The 25,392-nt window shown below is 46.1% G+C and overlaps 1 protein-coding gene across 4 annotated transcripts in view; it reads right to left on the bottom strand.

Moving 5' to 3' along the window:
• Positions 1-2,405: 2,405 nt before the first annotated feature.
• Positions 2,406-25,392, bottom strand: part of BBS4 (Bardet-Biedl syndrome 4) — a 74,056-nt gene continuing 51,069 nt past the window's right edge. For all 4 annotated transcript variants that reach the window (XM_038419567.2, XM_038419570.2, XM_038419571.2 and 1 more), the window contains 10 exons: positions 24,031-24,084; positions 19,322-19,449; positions 17,778-17,832; positions 16,301-16,369; positions 14,954-15,106; positions 14,632-14,803; positions 13,080-13,149; positions 8,760-8,901; positions 7,464-7,674; positions 2,406-4,169 (listed from right to left, as the gene is read on the bottom strand). In XM_038419567.2, the coding sequence (XP_038275495.1) occupies positions 4,018-4,169; positions 7,464-7,674; positions 8,760-8,901; positions 13,080-13,149; positions 14,632-14,803; positions 14,954-15,106; positions 16,301-16,369; positions 17,778-17,832; positions 19,322-19,449; positions 24,031-24,084 (1,206 nt within the window). In that variant the 3' untranslated portion in view covers positions 2,406-4,017. The remainder of the gene's footprint in view (positions 4,170-7,463; positions 7,675-8,759; positions 8,902-13,079; positions 13,150-14,631; positions 14,804-14,953; positions 15,107-16,300; positions 16,370-17,777; positions 17,833-19,321; positions 19,450-24,030; positions 24,085-25,392) is intronic.

The following is a 25,392-nucleotide window of genomic DNA, read 5'->3' on the forward strand; positions in this document are numbered from 1 at the left end:
CCCCAAAGGTTATTTAAAACACCTCTAACATCCATGTGTTTACTCTGTAAACATGAAATCCCCGTTGTAAAAGCATCAGACGATCTTAGCACCCGGGAGCCTAAAAAAGGGGGCTACACACTTCTGGGGACAGGGCAAGTAGGGTGCAGTTCTTCAAGTATGTCCTCTCTCCTGAAGATCAAGGTGTATGGCTCCTCATGAGCCACACACATTGTGAAACTGTCAGGGGGGCAGCAGCTGCTTGAATCAATTAAGTGTAGCAAATGTATTTCATAGCCTGCTAGAAACAGCCCTTTTCCCACCCCTTTCCTTCCTCTGCTTCCACAGCCACTGTTCAGAGTAAGATTAACAGTTCAACCACACAGTTCACTACCAATGAGAGTAGTATTTGGGACAGGGGGAGAAGCCCTAGTCTTCCTGCTTCAGTGGATCACCTTCCCATGGGCATAGGCAGTCACCATTCCATAGTCTGATCACCTAGTTTATGTACTAACAGAAGGGGCTGTTCCCTCCCTAGTCTGAAAGCGGTTTTAATGTAAGGTACAAAGCAGTACATCAACAAGAGAGATTAAAGCAACTTTGTTTTGCTTATCAAGTCTTCCTCTGCTCACATTTAACTATTGCACCTTAATGCTGAAGAAACTGCACAGAGAGGTTTGAAGGGGGATGCTGATGCTGAAGCAAACTTTATTAAAAAAAAAAATTCTCTCCATACTTTAGAAGTGAAAAGCATTCCTTGCCCCCAGTTTTGTGCTCTTCCAGTAAAAATCAATCCTCTCACATGCATGCCATGGAAATGACAGTAACATTCAGCATGACTATTTCAATATAAAACTGCAACTAACAAGATACTAGAATGATCAGTTATGATTTAGGTAAGTTGCTTCCCATTTCAACTACCATTTGTCTTGTCTCCTTAAATTGTAAGCTCTCCGGGGAAAGAACTCTGTTTTGTACAGCCCCTAGCCCAGGGGGGGCCTTGATCCAGGGGGAGGCCTCTAGCAGCTACTGTAATACAAAATAACTGCAACACCCCAGTTAAATGGGTTGTGAGGAAGTCAAACATGGTTTAAACAGGGCACTTTGGTTCCAAACCAAAAATTGTGAACTGTTGCTGTTCATTTAGTAAAAAGAAAAGGAGTACTTGTGGCACCTTAGAGACTAACAAATTTATTTGAGCATAAGCTTTCGTGAGCTATAGCTCACTTTAGTGTATTTAATAGATCAAGAGCTCACCAGCCATTTGTCAGTTAACCCCCCAGAATGCATTAACTTTGATTCCTGATCGTGCTTTAATAACCTTAAAGTTGCATTAATGTCATTTTGCACAATAATAGCTAATTGGAATGTACAGCAGGGCTGCTGTTATTCCCAGAACCTGGCTCATATTGCACCAGGCATTCGGTGACTAAGCTAAGGATCTGGTAACGTTAACTGCCCTCCCTTGTACATTCTGATTAGTTACTGTTGATTATGCAAAATAACACTGATGAAACTTTAAGGTTGTTATCCCATAATACAGCTAAATTCAGGACTTGTAAATGATGCGTAGGCTAGCTTTCAGAGGTCTGAGCACCTGATATCCTGACAGCAGTGGGAGCTGTAGGTACAGAAAACCTGTGAAACACGCTGTAGGTTCCTACAACACTAATGAAGGGTTCCTTGCACAAGTTATTAATTCAGTGTCTTTAGGCGCGTTAGGGGCTTGAGATGTGATTAGCAGTGATCACAATCACTGTGGGGCAAGGCAGACAAGGGCTACACCAATGAGAGTTACTGACATTTTAGGTCGATGATGGTGGTTCTGCTTTATGTTGAAAAAGCAGCTTTTTTTTGGCTGTTCTGTGGAACTGGGGGCAGGGCAGCTAGGAGATACAAACTGTTAGTGAGTGAAGGACAGAGAAACTGGCCTTACCTTTAGTTTAACTAGTCTCTTAACTCAGAAGGAAAACAGCCTGTGTGTAACATTTAAATAGTCTCATATGGCTCCGTTCAGGTATGAGGTGCTTAGCCTAGCTGCAGCTGCTGGGGAAGAGTTGACAACTTGCCAGCTGGTGTAAAGTTGACAATAGCTAAATTGTTCAAAAGGTGAGAGCTATCTTAGCAACAGAAAATTTTAAATGACCTAACTGGCATAATTAGCAGCAAGTTATGAAATGCAAAGCCTAGACCCTGCTCTCACCCTTGTGGGGAAGGGAGCACATGGAAGATCTTGCTGTGTTGTTTTTTCCAAATAATCTTCCTCAGACAGGTTGTCCCAGCAACAGCCATGGGTCAGGCGAACTATGCTACATTCTTGGGCACTAGTGCTTACCACAAAAAGCTGTATCTGAAAAGCTCTTACTATGGTCCCCTCCTCTCCATCACTTCTGGAGAACAAGACAGCCCAAGTGCACAGGCGCTTCGGGTTACAGCCATTTCTTTAGTGCTAATAATCTTTCCCCTCCCAGCATGTACAGGGCTGAATGGATTGAAGTTTAAAAAACAAACAAGATACCAGATCTCCGTTGTGGACTGCAGCTGAGTCTGGAAAGGGTTGGAACTGATGGATCTGTAGAGATGGTCACTACCGAGGTTGTCCAACCTCAATGGCTTTATTAAAATTAGACCAGTTAGTGTCAACAGGATTTAACTTATGGGGGAGGGAAGGAGGGAGGGGATCAGAAGGTAAGTGACCCTAAGGAAACAGGCTAATTCTCAGTTTCAACACATCCTCATGCCTGATACCACCCAGCTTTCCTGAGGCTATGAATCTACTTTTCAGGAAGAGAACTCTCCACGGATGTAAGTTCCAAAAGAGGTTATAACTGTAATTTCCCCAGGGATGCTGGAAAAGGCAGAAATTAAAGCCGCCACTCTTTCCAGTTCTGTTTGGCTCTGTCAGCCTGTCCCTTCTCACTTAGTGACTGGGGGAATGGAATTGGTTCCAGCCCATCACCAGCAGAACAAACAGAGAAATCAACCTGCTCAAGGTGCTAGTAACTTCTAGGAGAGCTGGGTGTTGAAGGCAAATTACTCCACACTCTTTAAAACTCCCACCAAACTAAGGCCGCGTGTTAGTAGGATATCAAAGTGCCCCCTGCCTGCTGTAACTCTGCCAGCCAGAGCGCCCTGGAGTGAAACCAGCAAGAGGCTTACATTGTGGATGAAAGTCCAGTCTCCTTTCATTTGCTACCGGCTAAAGGGTGAGTCTATTACAGAGAAGTCTGCTCCCTCCCAGTCCCTGTCACCTCTACCTTGCAGGACTGACAGCACTGCGAACAGCTCTGAGGGAGGGAGCTCCTCTCCCAATGTACCAGGCAGATGGCCTTGCAGCTAGCTGCCTGAGGAAAGGGGGCTGGAAATGCTTTCCCCAGCATTTGGACAAGCCCGACAAGAGGCTGGGCTTGGTAAACAGGCATGCAGGTTGCACACATCTCCCTTTGAGCAATGGAGAGTAGCCTCTCCTCCAGGCCTGCATTCAGGGTTGTTTCACTCCTTGGACTGATCTGTCTTTCACTCACTTGTCCTATTAATTTTTCCAGCTTCTCCCCTCCTCCATTTCTTCCACTGACCTTACTACAAGGGGCTGGTAGAGCTTCTTCTGAGCCAGCTAAAAGGCTCACTTGCTAAAGGGGCATGATCCTCTCTGGGTTCTAATTAAAGAACTGGTCCAAGCTACTGCTTTAAAAGCTGCACAGTCACTGTAGTTGGCCCTCGCTAAACCATCCTATTGACTCAGTCCATCTTAGTGATTCAGCACCTAAGCACTGTGTGCAATGCTACAGCAGCCCCTCCCTCAAGGAAGTAAGGGATTGCACCTCTGTTCTCTCATGCAGTAGCACAGCAGCTCATCAGAATCTCTTCTGGGTGCCATGGAGTAAAGAATCACTGAGATAAGGATGAGGCCAGGTGGTAATGTCACTGTATCGGCTGCATTTCGCCTAAGCTCATGGTATGCTTGAGTTAAGGGGTGGCAGCGAAGATTTTTGCTCCAGCAGGCCCCCATGCCTGCCCAGCTCATCCAGTGCTGCTGTTCTAGTCTGTGGTCAGCCTGCTTTTGCGCTTCTCTTTTCTCCGTTCTTGGGGCTCTGTAGGGACCGTGGTCTCTTCGGGGCCTGTTTCTGAGCCCAGTTCAGGTTCCAGAGGCAGCGACGGGGGCTTTGCAAGGGGAGCCGATGCTCCAGCACCTATTGATACAACACAGGGTTACAGCCACAGTCCCATACACTCCTCTTTATGCCACAGGAAATGGCATCTAATTGTTAAAGCAAAAGGCTGTGCCCGTGCTGGACCTAGGCATGTTGTCTGAATTTGGATGGATTGTATGGACTAAAGGCATTAATGCAGCCCAGTCACTGTCCAGCACTGACCAGTGTTAACCAAGGCTTGGCACACGGAGACCTCAGCCTGCTCAGTACCACGGCAAACACCATTAAAACCCTTCCTAACCTTTCAGTACAGAGACAGAAAAAGAAGGAAAAACAGTGAAAGCCTTTGAAATGTAAAGCGTTAAGTGAGGCTTTCGTTAACATCCCTTGTTCCCTTTCTCTTCAGCTGGGGGGAGGTTTAAAAGGACTCCTCCTTGGTTTGACAGTCTCTTTGATGGTATCACAGATGATAACTCCTTTTTGGGAACAGAGCAGAAGTTAGTTGAGGTGAGCTGGAGCTGTTGTTATTGCTGCTGTTGGTAAAGTTCTCTCGTCCCTGTTGGTGGCTGTGTTTCAGCTGGAGCTGGCAGAGTAATATTGTCTGGATCCCTCTCTCTGGCCTTCTCTCAGGAGTAGGATGAAGAAGGCCCGGGGTCCTATGATGGTGGAGCTCGCTCCAGTGGCCTCTGATTGGTCTTCCCTGCTTCTTTTTGTTCCTTCATACTTTTCCCACAAAATCTTTCTTTTAAGGACTCCAAAAGGGAGTAGTGGGTGGAATACCCCAGCCCAGCCCCACATTATTGTGTCCACCAGTTAGGCCTAGTATCCGACACATCAGTTGTGGTTCATTAATTTCCGGCTCTGCATCTTCTGTTCTTAACAAGCACCATTTCAACAGTAAGCGGGGAAGCAGCTGTAAGGGGAGTGGGGCCAAGGTGGTGCTGGCTTAGAGCGGGTGTGGGAGGCATGGGGGAAGTGGGAAAGGCCAGAGGCAACGCATGGAGTGGTCACGTGCCCCCGCAACCTTTCACTTGTGCTTAAATGTTAAATGTCATCTCTTGTGTGTTCTCTTCCTTCTTCACATTATTTCTTCTCTTTCCTATTCCTCTCCTTTTCCCTTCTGTCTAATAAGAGTTTGGCCTAGCTGGCCAAGACTGCATATTTTGCAACATTGCTGTGAGCCTGTGCCCAGAGAGGCAATGAAAAGCAATGCCCTGAACAGCCTGAGGCTGGTACAAGTTTGCCAGGTATCAGAGTGTCTGATGGGACCGTGTGTTGGGCCTTTGTTTTTCCAGCAGTGAGTTTGCAAGGGAAAGTCAACACCAGAGACAAAAGCTGCATTTTTATTTTTGCTGTTCTTTTCTGTCTCCTTTTGTCTGTGTTTGTCCTATTTTGTCTTCTTAGGAAACGGGGTCGGACTTTAGCAACAGCAGTAGCTGCAGCCCAGCTCAACTAACTTCTCTTTTCTCCCTGAAAGACAGTTAGTACCATGTTAATAACTCTTCTAAAAATGCTCTCCAGATAAAGGGAAAGGGCTGTTGTTAAAATGAAAGCCTTGCTTAATGCTTTACATTTCAAAGGCTTTAACTGTTTTTCCTTCTTTTTCTGTATCTTTACTGAAAGGTTACAAAGGCATTTAATGGTGTGTTTGTCATGGTACTGGGCAGGCTGAGGTCTCTGTGTGTCAAACACTGAACTGTGTTTAACACTGTTTCATGTTGTACAGTTTCAGAGTCATGTTGACACCTTTGACTCTTTGGGACCGGTGCCCAGGTGGACCCTGAGGCCCCCTGCTGGAGGCCTTGTGGCCCAGAAAAGAGCAACAGAAAGGTCCTCCAAGCTGCTAGAGCAGCAGCAGTCTGGATAGATCAGTCTGCTGACAGGGACTGGGGGAGTGAGGAAGGAGTAGCTTCTGGCTGACTGCTGGGATTCAACTAATATGGGCCACAGGGAAGTTGTCCAGGGAAATATAGAGCAGCAATTGCTAAAGAGATGCAGCATGAGGCTGCTATACTTAACAGGTTCCCTGGGTTGGGACCTGGACAGTGGGTGGGACTGGGTTCCCCCCACCAGCCACTGAGGAAAGTGGCTACACCATAAAGAAGGACATTAGAACTGTGGCATCCCAGGGAAGGGAGCTGCACTGCGACTGACTCAGTAGGGAGCTGTGGTGAGTGAACTGAGCCCAAGAGCGGTGGCTCAGCAGGAAACTGGGATCACTGAGGATTCAAGTAGGGGCAAGAAGTCCCCAGGGAAGAAGCCCTTGGGGCAGTGCTCAGTTCCAGAGTAGGAGCCTTGCAACCTAGCCGGACTAAGCGAGGGTACCGTGATGAGCCCTGCTGGACTGGTTAATGACTGAGCCCAGGGAGGGCTGCAGAGGACACACCGAGGGTACCGCAATGGGCCCTGCTGGACTGTTTTAGAAGACTGATCCCAGGGAGGGCTGCAGGACACTGGGGATTGTGTACCCTGGAAGGGGTTTTGTTGCACACATGGACAGTGTGAGACTCGGCCAAGGGGCTGAGTCACCAAAAACTTGCCTGAGGAGCACAGCGGCCAACAGGGGGCACCGTGAGCAGAAGAAATTGAGAACACTGCAGGCACACACACACACTCAACCAGGGGTGCTTGTGAGAGGCGAGTGTACGCCATTTCAGGACCATCTGTTCCATCCACATTAACACAATACGCCCCAACAGCTTCAACAAGAAGTAGCCTGTCTCGCTCTTGCCCACTGACTGATGATGATTTTATTCTATTTTCTACCTGCAGTAGGATGGAACTCACTAAAAGGGAGGGGTCTGGCTGCTGCTAGTGTCACCTGGAACAGCCCAGTGTTTGTTTTGTGAATGAGAGGATGGCCCTCCTCCTTCTTCTCCCCTCTACCAGGAGCCTGCCTCTCTCTTCTGCCCCCTCCAATCTCAGCCATCTGTTTTCTAATGAATGAAGATAACGGTTCCTACTGTTGACACCACCTCCTTCCCAGAGCCAAGGAAGGAAACTGATCTCATGGTAACACACTCGCCAGCATGGCTGGGGCAGGAAGAGAAACAGTTAGATTTCAGTAACCTTACGGGAGCACTATGCTCTAACGCAATGCTCGTACTCCATAGGAAGAACACTTTTGTTCCACACACACTTAACTCATGGGGTGGGTCTTGTCACATGCTAAGTTCTTGTGCCTATATGTGCCACCATGTAAGTGTCTTGCTAAATATACTCCATAATCCAGGGTACAGGGAGTGGCACAGATGTGCCCACTTGGCAGTGAATTCTTCCTCTAATCCCAACACCCTCTCCTCTCATGCCATAAGAGATGGAAAAGAGACCTACCTGTAGAAAGCTGCATAGTCTTCCCATACCCAGCTGCTGAAGACATGGCCTGACCCAAGGCTTGGTTAGAGCCCAGAGGTTGCTGAGTGCTGGAGGGTTTGCTAGATGTAGCGGCTCGCTGCTTTGATTTGGAATCTTTGATGGGTTTAGTCCAGACTAGACTCTCCCCTGCCTGAAGAGCAGCTCCCACCTTCTGGGCCACATCCACCATCTTCTCATGCAACAGAAAGAAAGAGAGGAGAAAATCACCACCAGGAACACTTTCGGCAGGAGCCAGGGCAGCAGCGCCTGTCCAAGCAGGGACCACTATGCCTCAGCTTCCATCTGTGGGTTTTAGCAGTGGCTTCACCCTAGAGCTGGGCTTACAGCAAGGGCTGTGGTCAGCTCGAAGGGAACATGACACACAGTGTAAGGGTTTCCCAACAGGAGATGGCAACTCACAGTGGCCTCCACTCTGATGGTGGGCACAGGAGTAAATGATGCCCCTCGATGAAGGTGCACAGCCTGCCTTTCTTGAAAAAGAATGCACTACACCACAGCTCTACACTCAGCCCTGATAAACCTGGGTGAGGAGGAGCCGATTGTGAAGTTTTCAGATGAGGTCACTGACCTCTTCCCCAAATCTCACAAACTCAGAGGATGGGAGCTGGAAGTAGACACTGCATTTTGTTTCTTACCAGGAGCTACGAGCTCAGATTCCAGTGTCACAATACATTGCAGAGTTACACATAACTGGCTTGCGCAGCCATAGTGCTGTAGTGAAGCACAGCTCTGATAATCTATTTGTTTCAGAAAGAATCCTGACTTTTTGTTCATAGATTAAAAAGTCTATTTTAATAGCAGAGATGAAGCAAGTAGCTTTCACTGGGTACCTGGTCCAGCTAGGTGTGTCTAGATAACTTATCCATTCTCTATTAACTGGACTCAGGTCCCAAAAGGTATAGGGATGCTTCTGCTCACTGGATGCCACTCAGGGCTTGTTTACATGGTGGGTTAACATGCTGTACAGAGGCGTGGTTTCTGAAGAGCACTGAAAGGTTCACATTAATTGGGCCATGCAGACCCTCCTGAGGCACAATGAAGGTTCCCTAATGGTTCTGACCCAGCTAGGGTGCACTCCAGAACCTTTAGGGACCCTTCAGTGTGCCCCAGCAGGGTCTGCACAGACCAATTAATGTGCCACACGTCAGTGCACTCCATCCCCGTACAGCACATTACCCCACCAGGCGGACAAGTCCTCTTACAGCATGGGATCACCAGCTACTTGCTTCCAGCTGGCTGTTCTTATTAACATACTTCAGGGTCAAAGTCGAGAGCGCTGTTCTCCTTCAGGGAGTTGACCTTCTTCTCCATCTCATGGTATTGGAATAGTGCTCCCTTCTTATCCCCCTGGTTGTAGAGCAGCACAGCGTAGTTCAGATTGACCAGGGGATTGCACCTGCAGCAGACAGCCCACAGGATCAGTAACATACACTGCCAAGAGTAGCATTCTTAAATCTCAGATGAGAACTGATTCTGATACTAGCACTGTGCCGAGTTTGCTATACCTAGCAAAGCTAGAGATCCCACACTACCAAACAGCCTCCAGATACTCCGCATAGTGCTCAGAGCAATGCAGTGAGATTGTTCTAGTGTTACCATTAAGGTTGTTCAGCTGTTCCTAGTTGAAGCCCCTGGTTTCCGCTGCTCCTAACCTTTCAGGCTGACATGCTCCATGCTTGATCTCTGCTGGAAAGCAAGTTGTTTTTGAAAGACCAAGCACATTTGGTTCAGCAATACTGAAGTAGGAAAAACAATACACTTTCCCCACCCACAAAAAAATTGTGCAACATTTGGGACCAGCTCTACAGGCAAAACATCTAGGGCGGTCACTTACAGTGGGGTGCAGGAATGGCCCCAATGAGACGGCGTGCGTGAGTGTGTTTTGGCTAAGAGGGGGTTTGCTGCAGAGTTGCTAGAGAACACCAGGGCAGGGTGAGCTTCTGTGCTTCTTGGCAGGTGTGTAGCTATGGAAGTAGCTGGGGAAGCCTGGCTGACAGAAGAGCCATGAACACAAACTGGGTTTGTTTGCACAGTTGTATACAACTTGCTCTAAAATGGCAGCAGGCAGTTTGGTGGGGAAATTTGTGCTCAGTGAACTTTGTGTACCAAGCAAGTGAAATATTCCATGTAAACCTGGTTTCAATGTTAATGGCTCCTCCGATTGCTTAGCCTCCTGCTAAAGTCCCTCTCATCAACCTAAACCTGGTTGGCCAAGTATCTTTGTGTCCAAGGACCACTGGAGGGGAGCCCCACTGTTGCATTCCTTAGCAGATCTGCAGCTGGAGTAAGTGCCTGTAAGTGGCGCTTGGAGGTGCACTGTACGGCACCTCTGCACAAATCTCCTCCATTTCTCCCATCCCCTAACCCTGGGGGAGCTGGGTGAATTGGTAGCTGTGAAGTCAGTCTGCTTGTCAACCGGGGGAGGTAGAAAGCATCCTATGGACCCCTTGTCTGAGCACCCACAAATCTTAAAGTGCACAGTGGTTCAGTGGTGGGCGGGTCTTTACACTGTGCTGGGAGAGCCCTACTCTGATCCATATAAGGCTTCCGCCGCTCTGAAGATCTGCAGTAGAAGGGCTCTCTTCTCACAACTGTGGGACAAGACAAGCTGGTGGCATGAAGCCGCACAGTTCCAGGTTCTGGAATTGACATATGCCACCAACAGTGTCTGACAAGCCAGCACAGTCTCAGCATGCTGCAGAACAAGCTCTCTCATCCCTTTTTCCCATCTTCATTCCCTTCTACCCAAAAAGTTGAAGTTCCATACAAGGACTACGTTAAGAATGTGACATTTCCCAATGTGAGAGTGCTGTGCTGTGCTGTCCAGTCCTATCACTCTCGAGATGCAATGCTGAGTGTTTATTTCAGAAATGCAGTTTGGCTCCCAGAATTCTCATTTTCCAAAGCTTCCAGGCTCTTAGTTAATGCACAGAAATCCCATGCAGTAGCTTTCCCTCTGGCAGTCCCTGCAGTGCTCTGACAATGCCAGTTGTGTGGGCAAGCTAAATGAGCAAGACAGTTGACTCCCTCTGCTCTCTGTTGGTGTATGGACATCAGTGGCAGGGTCCCCTTTCTTCCTTGAATAAGACAACACAGCCTACATTCTAACTGAGATTCCCACTTTTTGCCTGAGGGCTGCACTGACAACTCACTAGGAGTCTGAACACGGCACTATCTTTGTAGAAAACTGAGCAAAGTGTGTCTGCTTCCTCTTGGATACAATCAGGTGATCCACCGAGACAACAGGTCCCAGCAGGCAATGCTCTGACTTGATCCAAGTGGCCTGATGCTTGCAGTTCATTCTGACTTGCAGGCTGAGAGGTAGAGGGCCATGGGCTGTATTTGGCCAGGTCTTCTTTAGAATCAGAATCACCTTCCAAGGGGAGGAACACTAATAAGCGAGTGGATTAGAGGCACAATTTATAGCTGTACTTCTCTTCCAGTGAGGATGACCTTTCATGTAAGAGCAAGGATGAACAATCTGCACCTATCGCAACAGATGCAGAGCAAGTGCGCAGTGCTTCTGAACATTGATCAATAAAGTCGTGTGAGGAAGCTGGCACCCATTCCTGGTGTGAAAAGAGGCTCTTGGTGCTGGCCAAGGAGACCAGTACCTTTACTCTCTTCTACAAGACAGAGGCCACGCTCTTTGTGAAAGGTTTGAGTGCTGGAGACTGAAGCTTTGAAGATTGTCTGATAAGCAGCAAATCAGACTGTGTGCTGACCATGACCTGTGTTCCCTCTAATTTTTCCCACCCATGTGCAGAATAAATTTTGTTATGTGCATCAAGAGGGAGATGATGTGTGACACATCACCTTCCTATTGGTGCGCATAACAAAATTCATGTGGTGGGGTGGAGCCGAGGGTTTCGGAGGGTTGGAGGGGGCTCATGGCTGGGGCAGATGGTTAGGGTGCAGGGTGTGGGTTGGGGTGTATGAGGGCTCTGGCTGGGGGTGCGGGCTCTGGGGTGTAGCCAGGGATGAGGGGCTCTGGGCTGGGGCAGAGGTGTGGGGCTGAGGGCTCTGGCTGGGGGTGTAGGCTCTGAGGTGGGTCTGGGGAAGAGAGGTTTGGGGGTGCACTAGGGCTCCCTGGGGCTAGGGTGGAGAAAGAGGACTCCCCCCAGCTCTCTCTCTCCTGGCAGCAGCACCTGGGATGACAGGGAGAGGCGTCTCTCCCCTGGCCACGGCAGGTCTGGGCTTGCTCAGGGCTGGGGGAAGGGCACATGTCTCCTGGCCTCGGCAGGTCCAGGGCCAGGCTGGGGTGCCTGTCCCCCGGCTGCAGCAGGTCCAGGGCTGGGCTGGGTAGGGGAAGGAGGAGGGGCGAGGCAGCAGGGCAGCAATCAATGGCCCTTGGCTTTAATGTCAGCTTTGATGCGGTTTTGTTTTTCTGCTAATTCTACATGGCTGCGGCATCAATGAGTGCCAGGTAGTTAGGCAGCATTTGTAAAGCTGAATTCTAATTCATGTGCTTTGATCTACCCACAAAACACACTACCAAGCAGCCTGAATGTGTTCCTTAACTCATCTGATCCCCAGACAAATCACAGAGGGCTTAGATTCTGAAAGCTAGGAGAAAGAAAAAAGGACTTGGTGGGCAGTGAATTTGGTGTGAATGCTTGTTTCATACATGCAGCATGCTCCCTTATTATAGAGGTGTTCACAAGTTACCGATGACATTTTTCAGAGTAGCAGCCATGTTAGTCTGTATTCGCAAAAAGAAAAGGAATACTTGTGGCACCTTAGAGACTAACAAATTTATTAGAGCACAAGCTTTCGTGAGCTACAGCTCACTTCATCAGATGCATCCGATGTATATAGAATCTCAGGGTTGGAAGAGACCTCAGGAGGTCATCTAGTCTAACCCTCTGCTCAAAGCAGGACCAATCCCCAATTTTTACCCCCGATCCCTAAATGGCCCCCTCAAGGATTGAACTCACAACCCTGGGTTAGCTGGCCAAAGCTCAAACCACTGAGCTCTCCCTCCCCCCACAGTTAACAATTCTGCTGATGCATGAGTGGGAAGAGAGTCCAGCTCTCTCTCCCAGTGCTGTGTAGGGCTAACAGGAGTAAGAACTTTGCTACTAACGTGAGCAGGTCAACCCTCAATACATATGTGCTAAGTGAGGGGCTGTTTCCACGGTCACTTTGCAGAGCACAACTGCAGTAAAATATCAAACGTGTTTAAAAACCTGCTGTTCTTTTTATAGGCTTTGGAGCTTCCATCATTTTTAAGGCTCCACAGAGGAAAACTACCTGTCACCACTGCCATCCGGCTGTTGAGAGAAGAGACTAAAAGACTGGTGCTGTGTGGTTCACCTTGTGGCCATTACAGATTAAATGTTTACCATTAGTGAAGGCTCTCGTTATAGCCCTATTATCAATATTATCATAATGTCTAGAAGCCCCAACCAAGATCAGGGCTCCATTGCGCAAGGTGCTGTATGTAGACCTAATGAGAAATGGCCCATGCCCTGAAGAACTTACAATCGAAAGAGACCAGAGGGACAAAAAGGGAAACAGATGAGCAGTGAGGGGGAACGGCTTGCCCAAACGACCATCAGGATTAAGACTTACTGGTCCAGCGCTACAGCTTGCTCATAGGATCGTTTTGCATTCTCAACATCTTCGAGGTTTGTCAGAGCCACTGTCCGAAGAAACACAGGAACACAAATAAGCTCGCTAGCAATGCAAAACCTCCAATTCACTCCTCTGAAATAGATTTTTCTGCTTTTGCAGGCATAGAGCCTATTTGCAAAGAATAGTTCTGAATGTCAATGCTTTATTCCACTGCTCTTGGAGCCCCTACATCAGAATCAGGAACAGCAGTGATACCTCCACAGGAACTGATTTTAAACTGTTTAGCTAGCTGAAAGCATGGGACAAACATTCTTGAGTTAGAAGGTTCCTATTAAACCTGTCAATCAAGATTTTTGTAGCCAGCTATGCCCACTCCACGACATGCCTTGCTTGTATGCAGAAATCAACACCACTATGAACACTTCCCACACCCAGCCAACTGCAGTAAAGAAAGTAAATGGTGAATTATCTGTAACTTGAAGTCTTTAAACTATGATTTGAGGACTTCAGTAACTCAGCAAGAGGATATGGATCTATTTCAGGAGTGTGGGGGGGAGGGTTTGAGGTTCTGTGGCCTGCAATGTGGAGGAGGTCAGACTAGATGATCACAATGGTTCCTTCTGATCTTAAAAAGAAAAGGAGTACTTGTGGCACCTTAGAGACTAACAAATTTATTAGAGCATAAGCTTTCGTGAGCTACAGCTCACTTCATCGGATGCATTCATCGGAAATGCATCCGATGAAGTGAGCTGTAGCTCACGAAAGCTTATGCTCTAATAAATTTGTTAGTCTCTAAGGTGCCACAAGTACTCCTTTTCTTTTTGCGAATACAGACTAACACGGCTGCTACTCTGAAATCTGATCTTAAAGTGTATGAGACCAGAAGTTGAGTCCCAGTCCCAGAAAGAAGAGAGACATTAGCGATCTGTCTGGATTTTAGGCATCCTGCAATTAAGGTACCTGCTCAAAGTCAGAGCTTCTATGCAGGTTACCCAGGTCATTTAATCTCCCAGTGCCTCTGCCAGAGTAGGGAGGAGAACAAGGTGAATCCCCCTCTTGAATGTACACAATCCCCTTACCACTGGAGTTGCAATGCCTAGTTTCTAGTTTTTCTGACCTTGGATTTAGTGCTGGTGAGGAGTGCCAGACAGAGGATACCACAGACACCCCGGTGCTCTAACCACGGAAGTCATTGCATGAGCAGCACCAGTGCAAGCTTCTCTGCATCACCCCACAATGGTCCTCCCATAAAAGCTGGGACCAGCCATGGTGGTTTGGAGGACGTAGTCACTAGTCTATAGCAAGAACTGTATTTCGGCGAGTGAGAAGGCATTGTCTTTTGGTCACAGAAGATCTGATTTCAAATCAGTCCATGACCTGGTGGTGAAAAGCTTTTGAATACCAGAATGCTGAGTTATCCAGTCTCAGATAACAACTTGCACTACCTCTTGCTTTCCCACCTTAAAATCTGATATTTCCCAAAGACGATATTCATGCAGCTCTGTGGGGTAGGAGGAAGGGGAGAGGGCAGGAGGGAAGGGTCATTTACCTGCCAGGAGCATGTAGAGATCTCCCATCCGGGGCTGGAAACTGACAGCGGCGCTGAGAAAGTGGAAAGCAGATGCATACTGCTGCATTGTCAGGTGGACTAGCCCCAAATTGTACAGAATCTTCCAGTCAAAGGGAGCTAAGTAGTTGGCTCGCTTCAGGCAACTGATAGCCTGCAAAGAGGAACAACACTGCTAGTAACATGCCCTGTGTAGACAAGACTTTGTCTGGTCTCCGCCACAGAGGGAGGATCTTGTTTTATATTTGTTCTTACACAAATCAAATTAAATATAGATGGAAATGGAAGGGAACCAGGCACTTACTGCCACGTATTTCTTCTTGCCGAAGAAGCACATTCCAATGTTGTTCCATAATGGGGGGCTTTCAGGCATGGTGTAGGCTACTACCCTGTACTTGGTGAGGGCTACATCAAAATCTCCGTGAGTCTGCATCATACTGCCAGCTGCCAAGATAGCCTTCAAAAGAGATTGACAGTGAGTGGTTGAGGCACTGGGCTTCCCCAAACATGGTGAGGAGAAAATGCTACAAAGTTATTAAACTAAAAACAAGGCCAATGGTCTGAGTGGAGATTCTCTTTGGGGAACTCTCTGCTAGAGGCTTCCAAAGTGAGAACTGGGAAATCTACATCCTGGCTGGAAGAGGGCAGGGCATTATGAAAGGTTCCCATGCTTTCCACATCCTCTTTCCTGATCAAGATGGCTAATAAACGCTGCATCCTGACTAGCTAATTCTCTTTCAGTGATTCACAATAAAAGCTTCCAGAAGTCTGGGTTCTGAAAAGGTCCAGATACTAATAATTTCTTTCATATGACAAACTGGAACAGAAACCTTCCCAGGGCAACTTAAGGGGAGATGAAAACATTCCTTAACTCCACGGCATGTACAGCAAACCCTGGACAGTTCACTCTACTGGCTGAGGGTGACACTGCCAACTATTGAACATATGTGATTAAAAAGAAAATCAAAGATACTGCACCAAAATTAACTTAGTTTAAACTAAACTACATTTGTCCAATAAATTATTTGTAATACTTCACAGCGAGCTGGTGTAGAGTCTGGAAAAGTAATGTAGTCTTCATCATAATAATACTTGGTTTGTATTTATTCATTGCTTTGCCATCCATAGATCTCAAAATGATTTACATTATCCCAGTTATTCAGATCTCATTCTCAACTAGCTAGACCAAAGTTACCTCCATTATAGCTGGGAGAGAGACCGTGTATGAATTACAATCTTTGCAGACTAGCAAAGGAGTGATGTTCCACCACACCATCCTTATTCACTTGTGTCTGTGATCTGCTCCAGAAAGTTGCAGAGGTATACTGAATTCTCAGGAATGTGGTGCACAGCTCTTGTGATGAATTGCAACAGTTTGAAGTAATAGGTTAGAGAAAAGTAATTTCCATTTGTTAAAAATTCTTCTATGGAAAATATATGAAACTTTCCATTAAAAGCAAGCAGGCCCCATAAATAATATCCTCTATCCCCATCAGATGGAGGTCACAGAAATGCATTTTGGAACAAGCTTTTTAGGAGCATGGCCTCCTTCTCAGCCCATGCTCTGGTACTGGGGATATTTTACACAAGAATTAGTTTTTACAGGCCTAATGTCATCACTAAATTGGCTAGTATATATTCCTCATGGTACCTTATAATTGGTGGGATCATATGTAAGTGCATTTCCAAGATGTTCAAATGCCTTCTGATAAACCCCAAGCTGGGAAAAAACAAAGGAGTGTCAGAAATGCAGGCCCAGAAGGGTTAAACGTGCAGATAACAAACAGTGCTTTTGGTTATCACTTAAGGTAAGATTCATAAGAGTTAGCTTTATTCTGTTGCAATTACACTCTCATGTGTGCAGTGTTCTTACTTCACAATCCACAACCAGCTGGAAGAAAACAGATTCCTCTTATAACAGAGGGAACACAACTCAACCCGATGCAGACTGTCTAGCCCAGAAACTAGATTTCTATACAGTTTGTGTTGGGGAATAAGAACTATCTGGAGAGTTTTTTCTACAAAGGAGCAGGGACTGACTTCCTGAGCACCATAAGCCACAGAACAGATTCCCTGACCACTTTTCCTCCCTCCCCATGCCCTCCACAGCACCCTTCCCTGGACAGAAATGCCCTGAAGTCTATCTGCTTAGACTGCCCTCAACAACTGAAGTAAATGGGACTTGAGAGTGCTCAGCAGCATTGCAGTCCCATACAGAAGTGAGGCTAACCCTGATCACATGCTTAAGTCCCACTGGCTTCAATGGACATACTCAGGAATTACACTGGTATAATTAAGATATAAATTCAACCCATGGTGTCTCGTGTTGGTCCATGAATTTATTCAAACTCCATTACCTTCCCCCTCCCCCACAACTGCATCAGTGCCTATTGACAGAAGGCGTCTAACCCCTGCTGTGACTCATGGAGACAATCAAGACTGGCATGAGTCTTTGGAATGAATTTTGGAGTCCAGGGATGTGATACACCACAAACAAGTGAAGTTACAGTGTGGACAGTTGTGCAAGTTTCTGCCCATGCTACTCTGCCCAGGCACCATACTTTGCTCTGCTTCTCCTGCTCCCTCCACAGCTCTGCTGATGTCCTTCAATCTTGGCCTGCAGCCCCCTTCAGCAAAGGATGACAGCTGTACCAAATACTGCAATGAGGAGGTAATTTGGGAGACAGATGATCTTTTGCTCATGACCCAAGTCCCTAATGATAAACGTGCCTGTGTTATTTAAATCAATTCCAATTTTCTCCAAGGTGCATTAGTGTTAAAACAATTTCATGGCTGCTTTTCTAAGAGAATAACTTGCTAAGCTCCTTCCCCAGAAACAAGGTAATGACTAGTCATGTTTTATTGTACTTGGAAGAGTGAATAACACAATTAGGGCAATAGCCAAATAGAATTCCTGCTCTGGCGCAGAACCCGGAAATCAAGTTACTTCCCTTCAGGAGCCAAATGAGAAAAGAAGAGACAGAGGAGCAAGCTCCATCTTGTCTGATGTGCCCTTTTGAGAAATATGTCAAACTCACATGGAGATTAATAGAAATTTACTCCATATGCAACTGCCAAGCTATTTAAAATGTAATTAGGTCCACATAGTAGCCAGCAGTGTTTAGTACCTGCAAATAGAGTAAACCCAGGGTCGTAAGGAGCTCTGTGTTTTCTGGAGAAAACCTGAAAATACAAAACGCAAAGTTTTACAATTCTTGGCAGTACTAATACAAGGTGAAGCATGGAATCCCTGAGACTCTACTCAATGTAAGAAATATCCCTGTTACTACTGCTAATATAACCAACTAATAATATCACCTTCATCACCACGTTATATCTGAGCACCTCAAAATGTTTTACAAAAATTAATCACTCCTCATGCCCCTCTGGGAAGTAGGTAGTATTTTATGTGGATAAACTGAAATGCAGGAGGTTAAATGATCTCCAAGTCACTGTCAGAGCTGGAAACAGATCTGTTTTAACCACAAGGTCACTTTTCCCAAGGCAGAATGCAGGCGATAGCTTTGTGGTTGATGGATAACATACACTACCCCATTCAGCTGAACTGAGAACAAGACAGACTCACCCCAAATGGACACTTACAATGAATGTGTCATGTATTTTCAGTTGCAGTTTGTGATTCCCAAGCCCTCATCTCTAACTCTACCTCATGTACAGTTTCGTAGGCTCTTTAAAAAGCCTCCACATTTTCAAGGCCCTCATAAATAATGAGCAGCAAAGAGAGAAAAAGCAGGTTGGGGACACCACATACTAATGAACTAGCTGCTTATACAGAGAGTTAGGTTCCAAATCCCAGTTTGGAAGGTGCATTTTGCTAACACCTAGAGGTCTCAACCAGGTTGAAATCCCGTTGTACAAAGTGCTGTACAAGGATAAAGCAAGGACTGTCCCTTCCTCAAAGTTTGGAATTTACAACAGGCAGGGCATATTAGGTTGTAACGTCTTTTGTTCTCTGTTTGGTTATGATAATACAAATAATAAATTACACCACTGCCGACGGGGATGAGAAACAGGAGAGGATGGGGTAACAAAACTAATAGGATGCTTTAGCTCAGACTAGCTGTATGCACAGTTCCAATGAGCAGCAGTAATTGCCAGTTTTCTTTCCTGGACATCTGTCCACTATGCAAAACCACTGCTAATTTAGCTGGTGTGGGACAATGCAGATCAGGATTGAGGGACTGGGCTGGAAAACTTACAGCACCAGCCTGGCTCTAGCCAGGCTATTAGATTCTCACTTTCATGCACCAAAAATTCACCCAGTGAAGTATATAACAATCCAGTAAGTTCAAAATGGCTGTTGACTGCTCACTGCTCTTGCCAACAGTAAAGCTGTGACAGTCGTGAGCAGCAATCATTCAGCTCTGTGTTTCAGGCTTTAGCACATGAATCATGGGACTGGAGAAGTGGATTTTGTATACATTTGCTCCCAGCACCTCCATTCATTTCTTGGCAAGAGCTTCAAAGAGATACCTCTGTCCCTGACACATTATCAGCTGGAGTAAGAGTACTGCAGCCAAGATCACAGATGGTCACACAGCTGGGAAATTCCAGATGTGTCCAGGAGCATTGTCATTTTAAAATCATCAGACACATTCCTGAATTCACCAATCAAAATTCTCCTAAAGAAGTGGGAGGATGAAATTCTTACTCCACTGCTTTCTTATAGACTTCGATGGCTTTGTCGGTCTCCCCTTGCAGCAGGTGAATTTTTCCCAGCATCATGTATGTCAGATCATGCCTGTTGAGCTGCAAGGCATTGTTCAGCTGGTCTTTTGCCTACACACAAAACCACACAGAACAGAAAGAGTAAAATCAATGTGGTTGCAGAGTTGACAGTGAAGCAATGACCCAAAAGCTGTCAGCTGTGAGCACCAACCCTCGTGTTACTACATGGAGGGAAAAGGGATCAAAGGCTCCAGCCAAGTTTGAAGAATCTTATTATAAAGGCCCAGCCTATGAGGTGATTGTTGAAATGAGCTCTGCAACAGGAGTCATGCGTTTTTAGGGAGAGCACTTCAAAGCTGAGCGCTTCAAGTCAAAGCAAAACATACTGATCTGCCAAGAGAGATACAGAGGCCCATTTGTTCCTGTACAGTATCCAAGATCCCTTGGGGGCTGCTAAGTTTGTTTCCTTAAAATATGCATTTACAGTTCACTTCACTGCAAAATGCTCATGCTAGCAATGAGCCAAGATTGCCATGTAAATGGAGAAAGAATTTAACAGCTCTAGCCAGGCATAGGTAAATCCCCTCCAATGGGGAACACTTCCAAACTCTTCTTACTGTAACATCTTCCTCTTCCTCCCAAGCTGAGCCAGTGGGAGGGCAATAAAAGTTTGCAGCTTTCTAGCACATGGCACATTAAAAGAAGAGATGATGACAAGGTAAAAGACAGAAAAGGATTTATGCAGTATTGGATATTCGTTACCAGCAAATTTTAAACAACCAGCCGTCTCCACACGCTTCATTATATTTTATAGGTCCATGTGATGTTATGTAAAAAGTATGAACTCCCCAGAGGTAAGGCTGTCAGACTAATGGGACACTTTATAGCCTAACAGGTCCCAAATTTGAGATACCTTTTTCTTTCAAAAGTATTCTCATATACTTATATTTTCCCCATAAGCCAAATGAATGAAGGGACATCATCACAGATGGCAGGTCCCAGATATGGACCTACCTTCTAAACATCTCGATGTTGTTTTGCAATGATAGGGAAAGGAGTATGAGTAGAGCCCTGCAAACCTGTGGATGCGGATATCCACGGACCATATTTGCAGTTCGTGGATCGGATGCAGATACAAATTTTGTATCCATGCAGGGCTCTAAGTATGAGCTCAATACAAAGACTGCAGTATTCTTAACAGAAGCAGTTTTAAAGGAGGCCTGACCTAACTACAACTTTGCTGTGATGCGGACTGTAACAGATAGGGTGAGTCCACCACCCTGCTTGATGGTGCACTTAGATTGTGTAATTCAATACTGATTTTAAGACTAATACAGCTCCCACTTGAGGCAGCAGACAATATTTTCTCCCAGCCAGGGATTGATTAGTAAGGGAATTTTTACATTTTTAGAGGCAGGGAGTGGGAAGATCAAATTGGGAACCAATCATTCCCTTGAAATGCTGTGTTTTCCATCTAAAATAGACACCTCACAAAATCAACACCAACAGCTCAGTTCTCATCAGGGGAAGCCATGCAGTGACACCTAAGTGAGTAGCATGAAATCATAGAATCATAGAATATCAGGGTTGGAAGGGACCTCAGGAGATCATCTAGTCCAACCCCCTGCTCAAAGCAGGACCAATCCCCAATTTTTGCCCCAAATCCCTAAATGGCCCCCTCAAGGATTGAACTCACAACCCTGGGTTTAGCAAGCCAATGCTCAAACCACTGAGCTATCCCTCCCCCCTAATATTTGGATGGAGTGCAAGGGGATCAAGAGTCCAATTTCAAATTTCCTAGGTGTTCTTTTATTAGTTGCTAAGCCCCAAAAACACTGCCAGTGCATCCACTCCCATCCAGCCACTCCACAGCAGCAGGGCTGCTCTGTGACCTCTGCTCCAGGCTTCCTGTGGGAGTAGCTTCTGCACCACTAGCAAGCCTGCCATGGAGGCAGGGAAAAGAGGTGAGCCCCTCCAGCTCAGCTGCTCTGCAGTGCACAGGACCCCTTGCTACCTCCAACATGGAATCTCCAAATCCTGCCCTCAGCCCTGTGCAGAGCCCTTTCTCAGCCCCTGAGAACTTCCCACCACTGAGTCCAGCTGCTTGGACCATATGCTGGGGCCAGGATTTGGGCCTTACACCATTTCCATCTTCAGGAAGGTACATCCCATGAGTTATAACCACCTCATGAGGCTAGAAACTCATCTACACCTTTGTGAAAGGCTCCAAGACAGGAGGAGCATCCCCTGGTGTCAGAGCGTGGTTTGTTATCCAGCTAGACAGGCAAACTCTAGGGGTCATCTCAGAATGGCTAGAAGACTTCTTTGAAAAATGGAAATACTCTCTGGAAAATCCTGGTTCAGACAAGGCCTGTCGGATCCTGTCTAGATCCTGTCTAGACTAGAGTTCTTAGTCACTTTGTAACCCAAATTCACTGGTTGCCAGTTTACTCAAGTTAATTCCCACAACTGCAATGGCAAATATAAACACCCCACATTGCTTTTAAACAGGAAATGAAGTTTATTCTATGGCTTAGCCTAGAGTGAGACACCAACATTTGGGAAGATGTCCACATTTTCATTTATAGTCCTGTTGGTTAATTTGAGTGAAGTATCAATCTTGCGTTACAGCATGACCAAGAAGTCTAGTTTAGATAGGGTCTGGAAAGCTTACACCATCCCCTTTCAGCCACCTCCAAACCTCACTTCACTCTGCACACTGCCAGGGGATACATCTGTTAGTTACGGACTCATTAGTGGCTGATTTGTAAAGGGCTGAATGCCAGAATTTTACTGATGTAGCTGCTCTTGTGAGTTTATAAACAGAGAGCTCTGGTGGATTAGCATAGGTGGAATAAATAGGCCCAAAGAATCAAAAGTGGTAACATGACCTTCAGAATATGTCTACACGGCAATTAAACATCCTCCCCACTCGCAGAGTTCCAGAGCTCAGGCTTCAGCCCAAGCCTAAATGTCCACACTGCAATTTTACAGCTCCGCAGCCTGGGCCAGCTTGCATGGGCCAGCTGTGGGTGTTTAAATGCAGTGTAAATATACCCTAACTGTGCAACATTAAACGGTTTTAAACAAGGTTTGGGGTTTGGTATAGAGCCTGCTTAGTGCCACGGTAAACACACCATTAAAAATCCTTTGTAACCTTTCAATACAGGCACAAAAAGGAGAAGAAAACAGCTAAAGCATTAGAAATGAAAAGTATTAAGTGAAGCTTTCATTTTAACATCTCTTGTTCCCTTTCCCTTTAGCTGTAGAGTCTTTAGAAGAAAATTCTGCTTTGTTTGACAGTCGCCTAGATGATATTAAAGATGGTAATAACTGTCCTTTGGGGGAAACGACAAGTTAGTTGAGATGGATTGGAGTTGTCATTAAAGTCTGATCTTGTTGCCTAGAAGACAAGACAAACACATAGAAGGGGAAAGAAAAAAAAAGCCAAGATAGGAAATACAATTTCTGTCTCTGGTGTTGACTCTCACTTACAACCTCATTGCTGGAAAAACACAGGCCCAGCACACAGTCTTATCAGCCACTGAGAGAGTTGGCAAACTTGCACCAGCATCAGACTATTTAGGGCATTGCTTTTACCTGCCTCTTTGTGGTCACAGATTTACAGCCGTGTTGCAAAATATGCAGTTTTGGCCAGCTGAGCCAGACTCTTATTAGACATAAAGCAAAAGGAGAAAGATAGGAAAGAGAAGAAATAAGGTGGGTCAGGAAAAGAACACACAAGAAAGGGTGTGGGGCAGATGAAGTCTCACATCCCAGGTAGAGATTTAGCTGAGACGATGGAGGTGGCAGTGTCATCCGGCTCCCACTTTCTGGCTCGGTCTGGTCAGGCCATCTCTCAGGATTAGGATGAAGAAAGTTTGGGGACTCCGGAGATAGTGGGAATGGCAGCCATGATAGTGAAGCTTGGTCCTTCCCTGTCTGTCAGTCAGCATTGTGGTAGCCCCTCTGCTCATTTTCATCTTTCAAAGTCTCTTTTTGAGAAACCCAAAAGTCAAGTGATGGGCAGATTAGCCTGTTATTATTTTGTCCACCAATTAGGCCTAATTTCCGACAGACCTATTTTGGTTCATGGATTTCCAGTCCCACCCTTCTCTTGTTTACTAGGTATGATCTCAACAATCCTTGAGGTATGTCACTAGGCCATTTTGTGTGGACTAATTCAGATTTGTTTCTCCATTTTGTACCTTTTCCCATCAACATTTATTGGTATTGTGACATTTTATAAAACTTTCACTCACTTCTTATAGTTGAGCTCCAATTACGGTAAATTTGAGGACCCAATTATCACAACAGATCAAACATTTGAAACAGCTAAGAAACTAACCTGACTGTACGTGATCCATTTATCAGTAAAACTACTGAAAAGAGAATCATGTCTCTAGTGACGACTTAAGGCTTGTCTATATGGTGGGGTAAGGTGCACCTGAGGGGTGTGAATTCTACAGTACGTGAATTCTGTTGCACACTATCTGGCCCATGTAAACCCTGCTGGGTGCTAAAACTTCCCTAATGTGAGAAGTTTTAGCGCACACCAGCAGGGTCTACACAGACTAGTTAGTGCATAACATGTTGGTACGCATTAGAATTCACACCCATCTGGTGCACATTGCCATACCATGTAGACAGGCTCTCAATGATTTGTTTGGACAAGACAAGAACTCGCGTTACCTTGTTGAAATGCTTCAGGTACATGTAGCACACGCCCAAGTTGTGGCAGATCTCCTACATATAAAGGAAAAAGCTGCATAAGGGTGAACTTGGAACTGGATATTCAGAAAGAGACTAGTAACAGTTATTGGTTTGGATGGGAACCTCCATGGACTTTGAACCTCCACTTCAGCCATTTTGATAATCTATTTGGCTTTATCCTCAGCATAAAGAAGTGTGCATCCCAGGGGAGGTGACAGCAAGAGAGCAGTGAGGACAAAAGACGGAAGGCCTGTGCAAAGGGATATATACTTGGCTGAGACTGCACTGGATTCCCAGTGAGGAGATATGAACCCATCACATGTGACCTCTATTATACCAAGAGGCATTCTCAAAACATCCCTAGCCTATGATAAACCCCATGATTCAGGGGATGTGTGTGAAATTTTGGCCCAACTGGACACAATTTGAAAGTGGACCTAGCTGACCAGAATACAGGTCCTATACTAGAGAGGCTGGGATCCTTTCAGCATCCTAATTATGCTGGTGGCACTATAGGAAACATTTACACCCATCCAGTTCATGGCTAAGAATTTGTTAACAGACAAGCTACATGCTGTCTTTTCCCATTCTGGGGGATGGGAGGAGCAATGCCAAGCAGCAGAGCACCCCCATAAGTTTCCCTTCTTCCTCTGCTAATAACGTACCCCACTTTACCAGTGTAGAAATTCTCTACATGTACGAGGTAGATCTCTAGCAGGGAGAATGCAGCCTATGAAATATTTATGAATATGTATGAAATACCCTCCTATCACAACAGAATGGCCCTCTCCTACACACAACCTCTCCAGTTGTGAAGAATGGTAAAGACACAAAGCGCAACTCAAGGCTGGGTTGAGTTGGTAGGGTGCTTCCATACAAGGAAAGTGGAAGTATCAACTCTGACTCCAGCACTGAGCATATTATGGAGATACCTGTCGACGCCTGCCAGACGGGGTAGCAAACCATAGGTTTAAAGCCGTGCCCAGCACATGCCACAGATAGTTTGTTTACTTAGGACAGGATTACACTGCAATCAGGAGGTATATTTGCAGTACTTGGAGACATACTCAAACTAGCTTTAATCTAGCTAGATCAAAGCCAGCTCAAGGAGCAACAGCAGTGAAGCTGCAGCAGCATGGGCAGCTGCATGGGCTAGCGCCACTGCCTAGGATGTAGCTGCTGTTCCTACTGCCATGGCATCACTGCTATTGCTCCTCAAGCTAGCTAGGTCAAAGATAGCTGGGGTGGATCTACACATGCTGCAATCACATCTCCCAACTGCAGTGCAGACCTGCCCTTAGGAAAGGATGGGGTTGAAAGGCAATCCATTTGATAAAAGCA

Source organism: Dermochelys coriacea, chromosome 10 (genome assembly GCF_009764565.3).
Source record: "Dermochelys coriacea isolate rDerCor1 chromosome 10, rDerCor1.pri.v4, whole genome shotgun sequence".
In the NCBI taxonomy this organism is placed as follows: Eukaryota; Metazoa; Chordata; order Testudines; family Dermochelyidae; genus Dermochelys; species Dermochelys coriacea.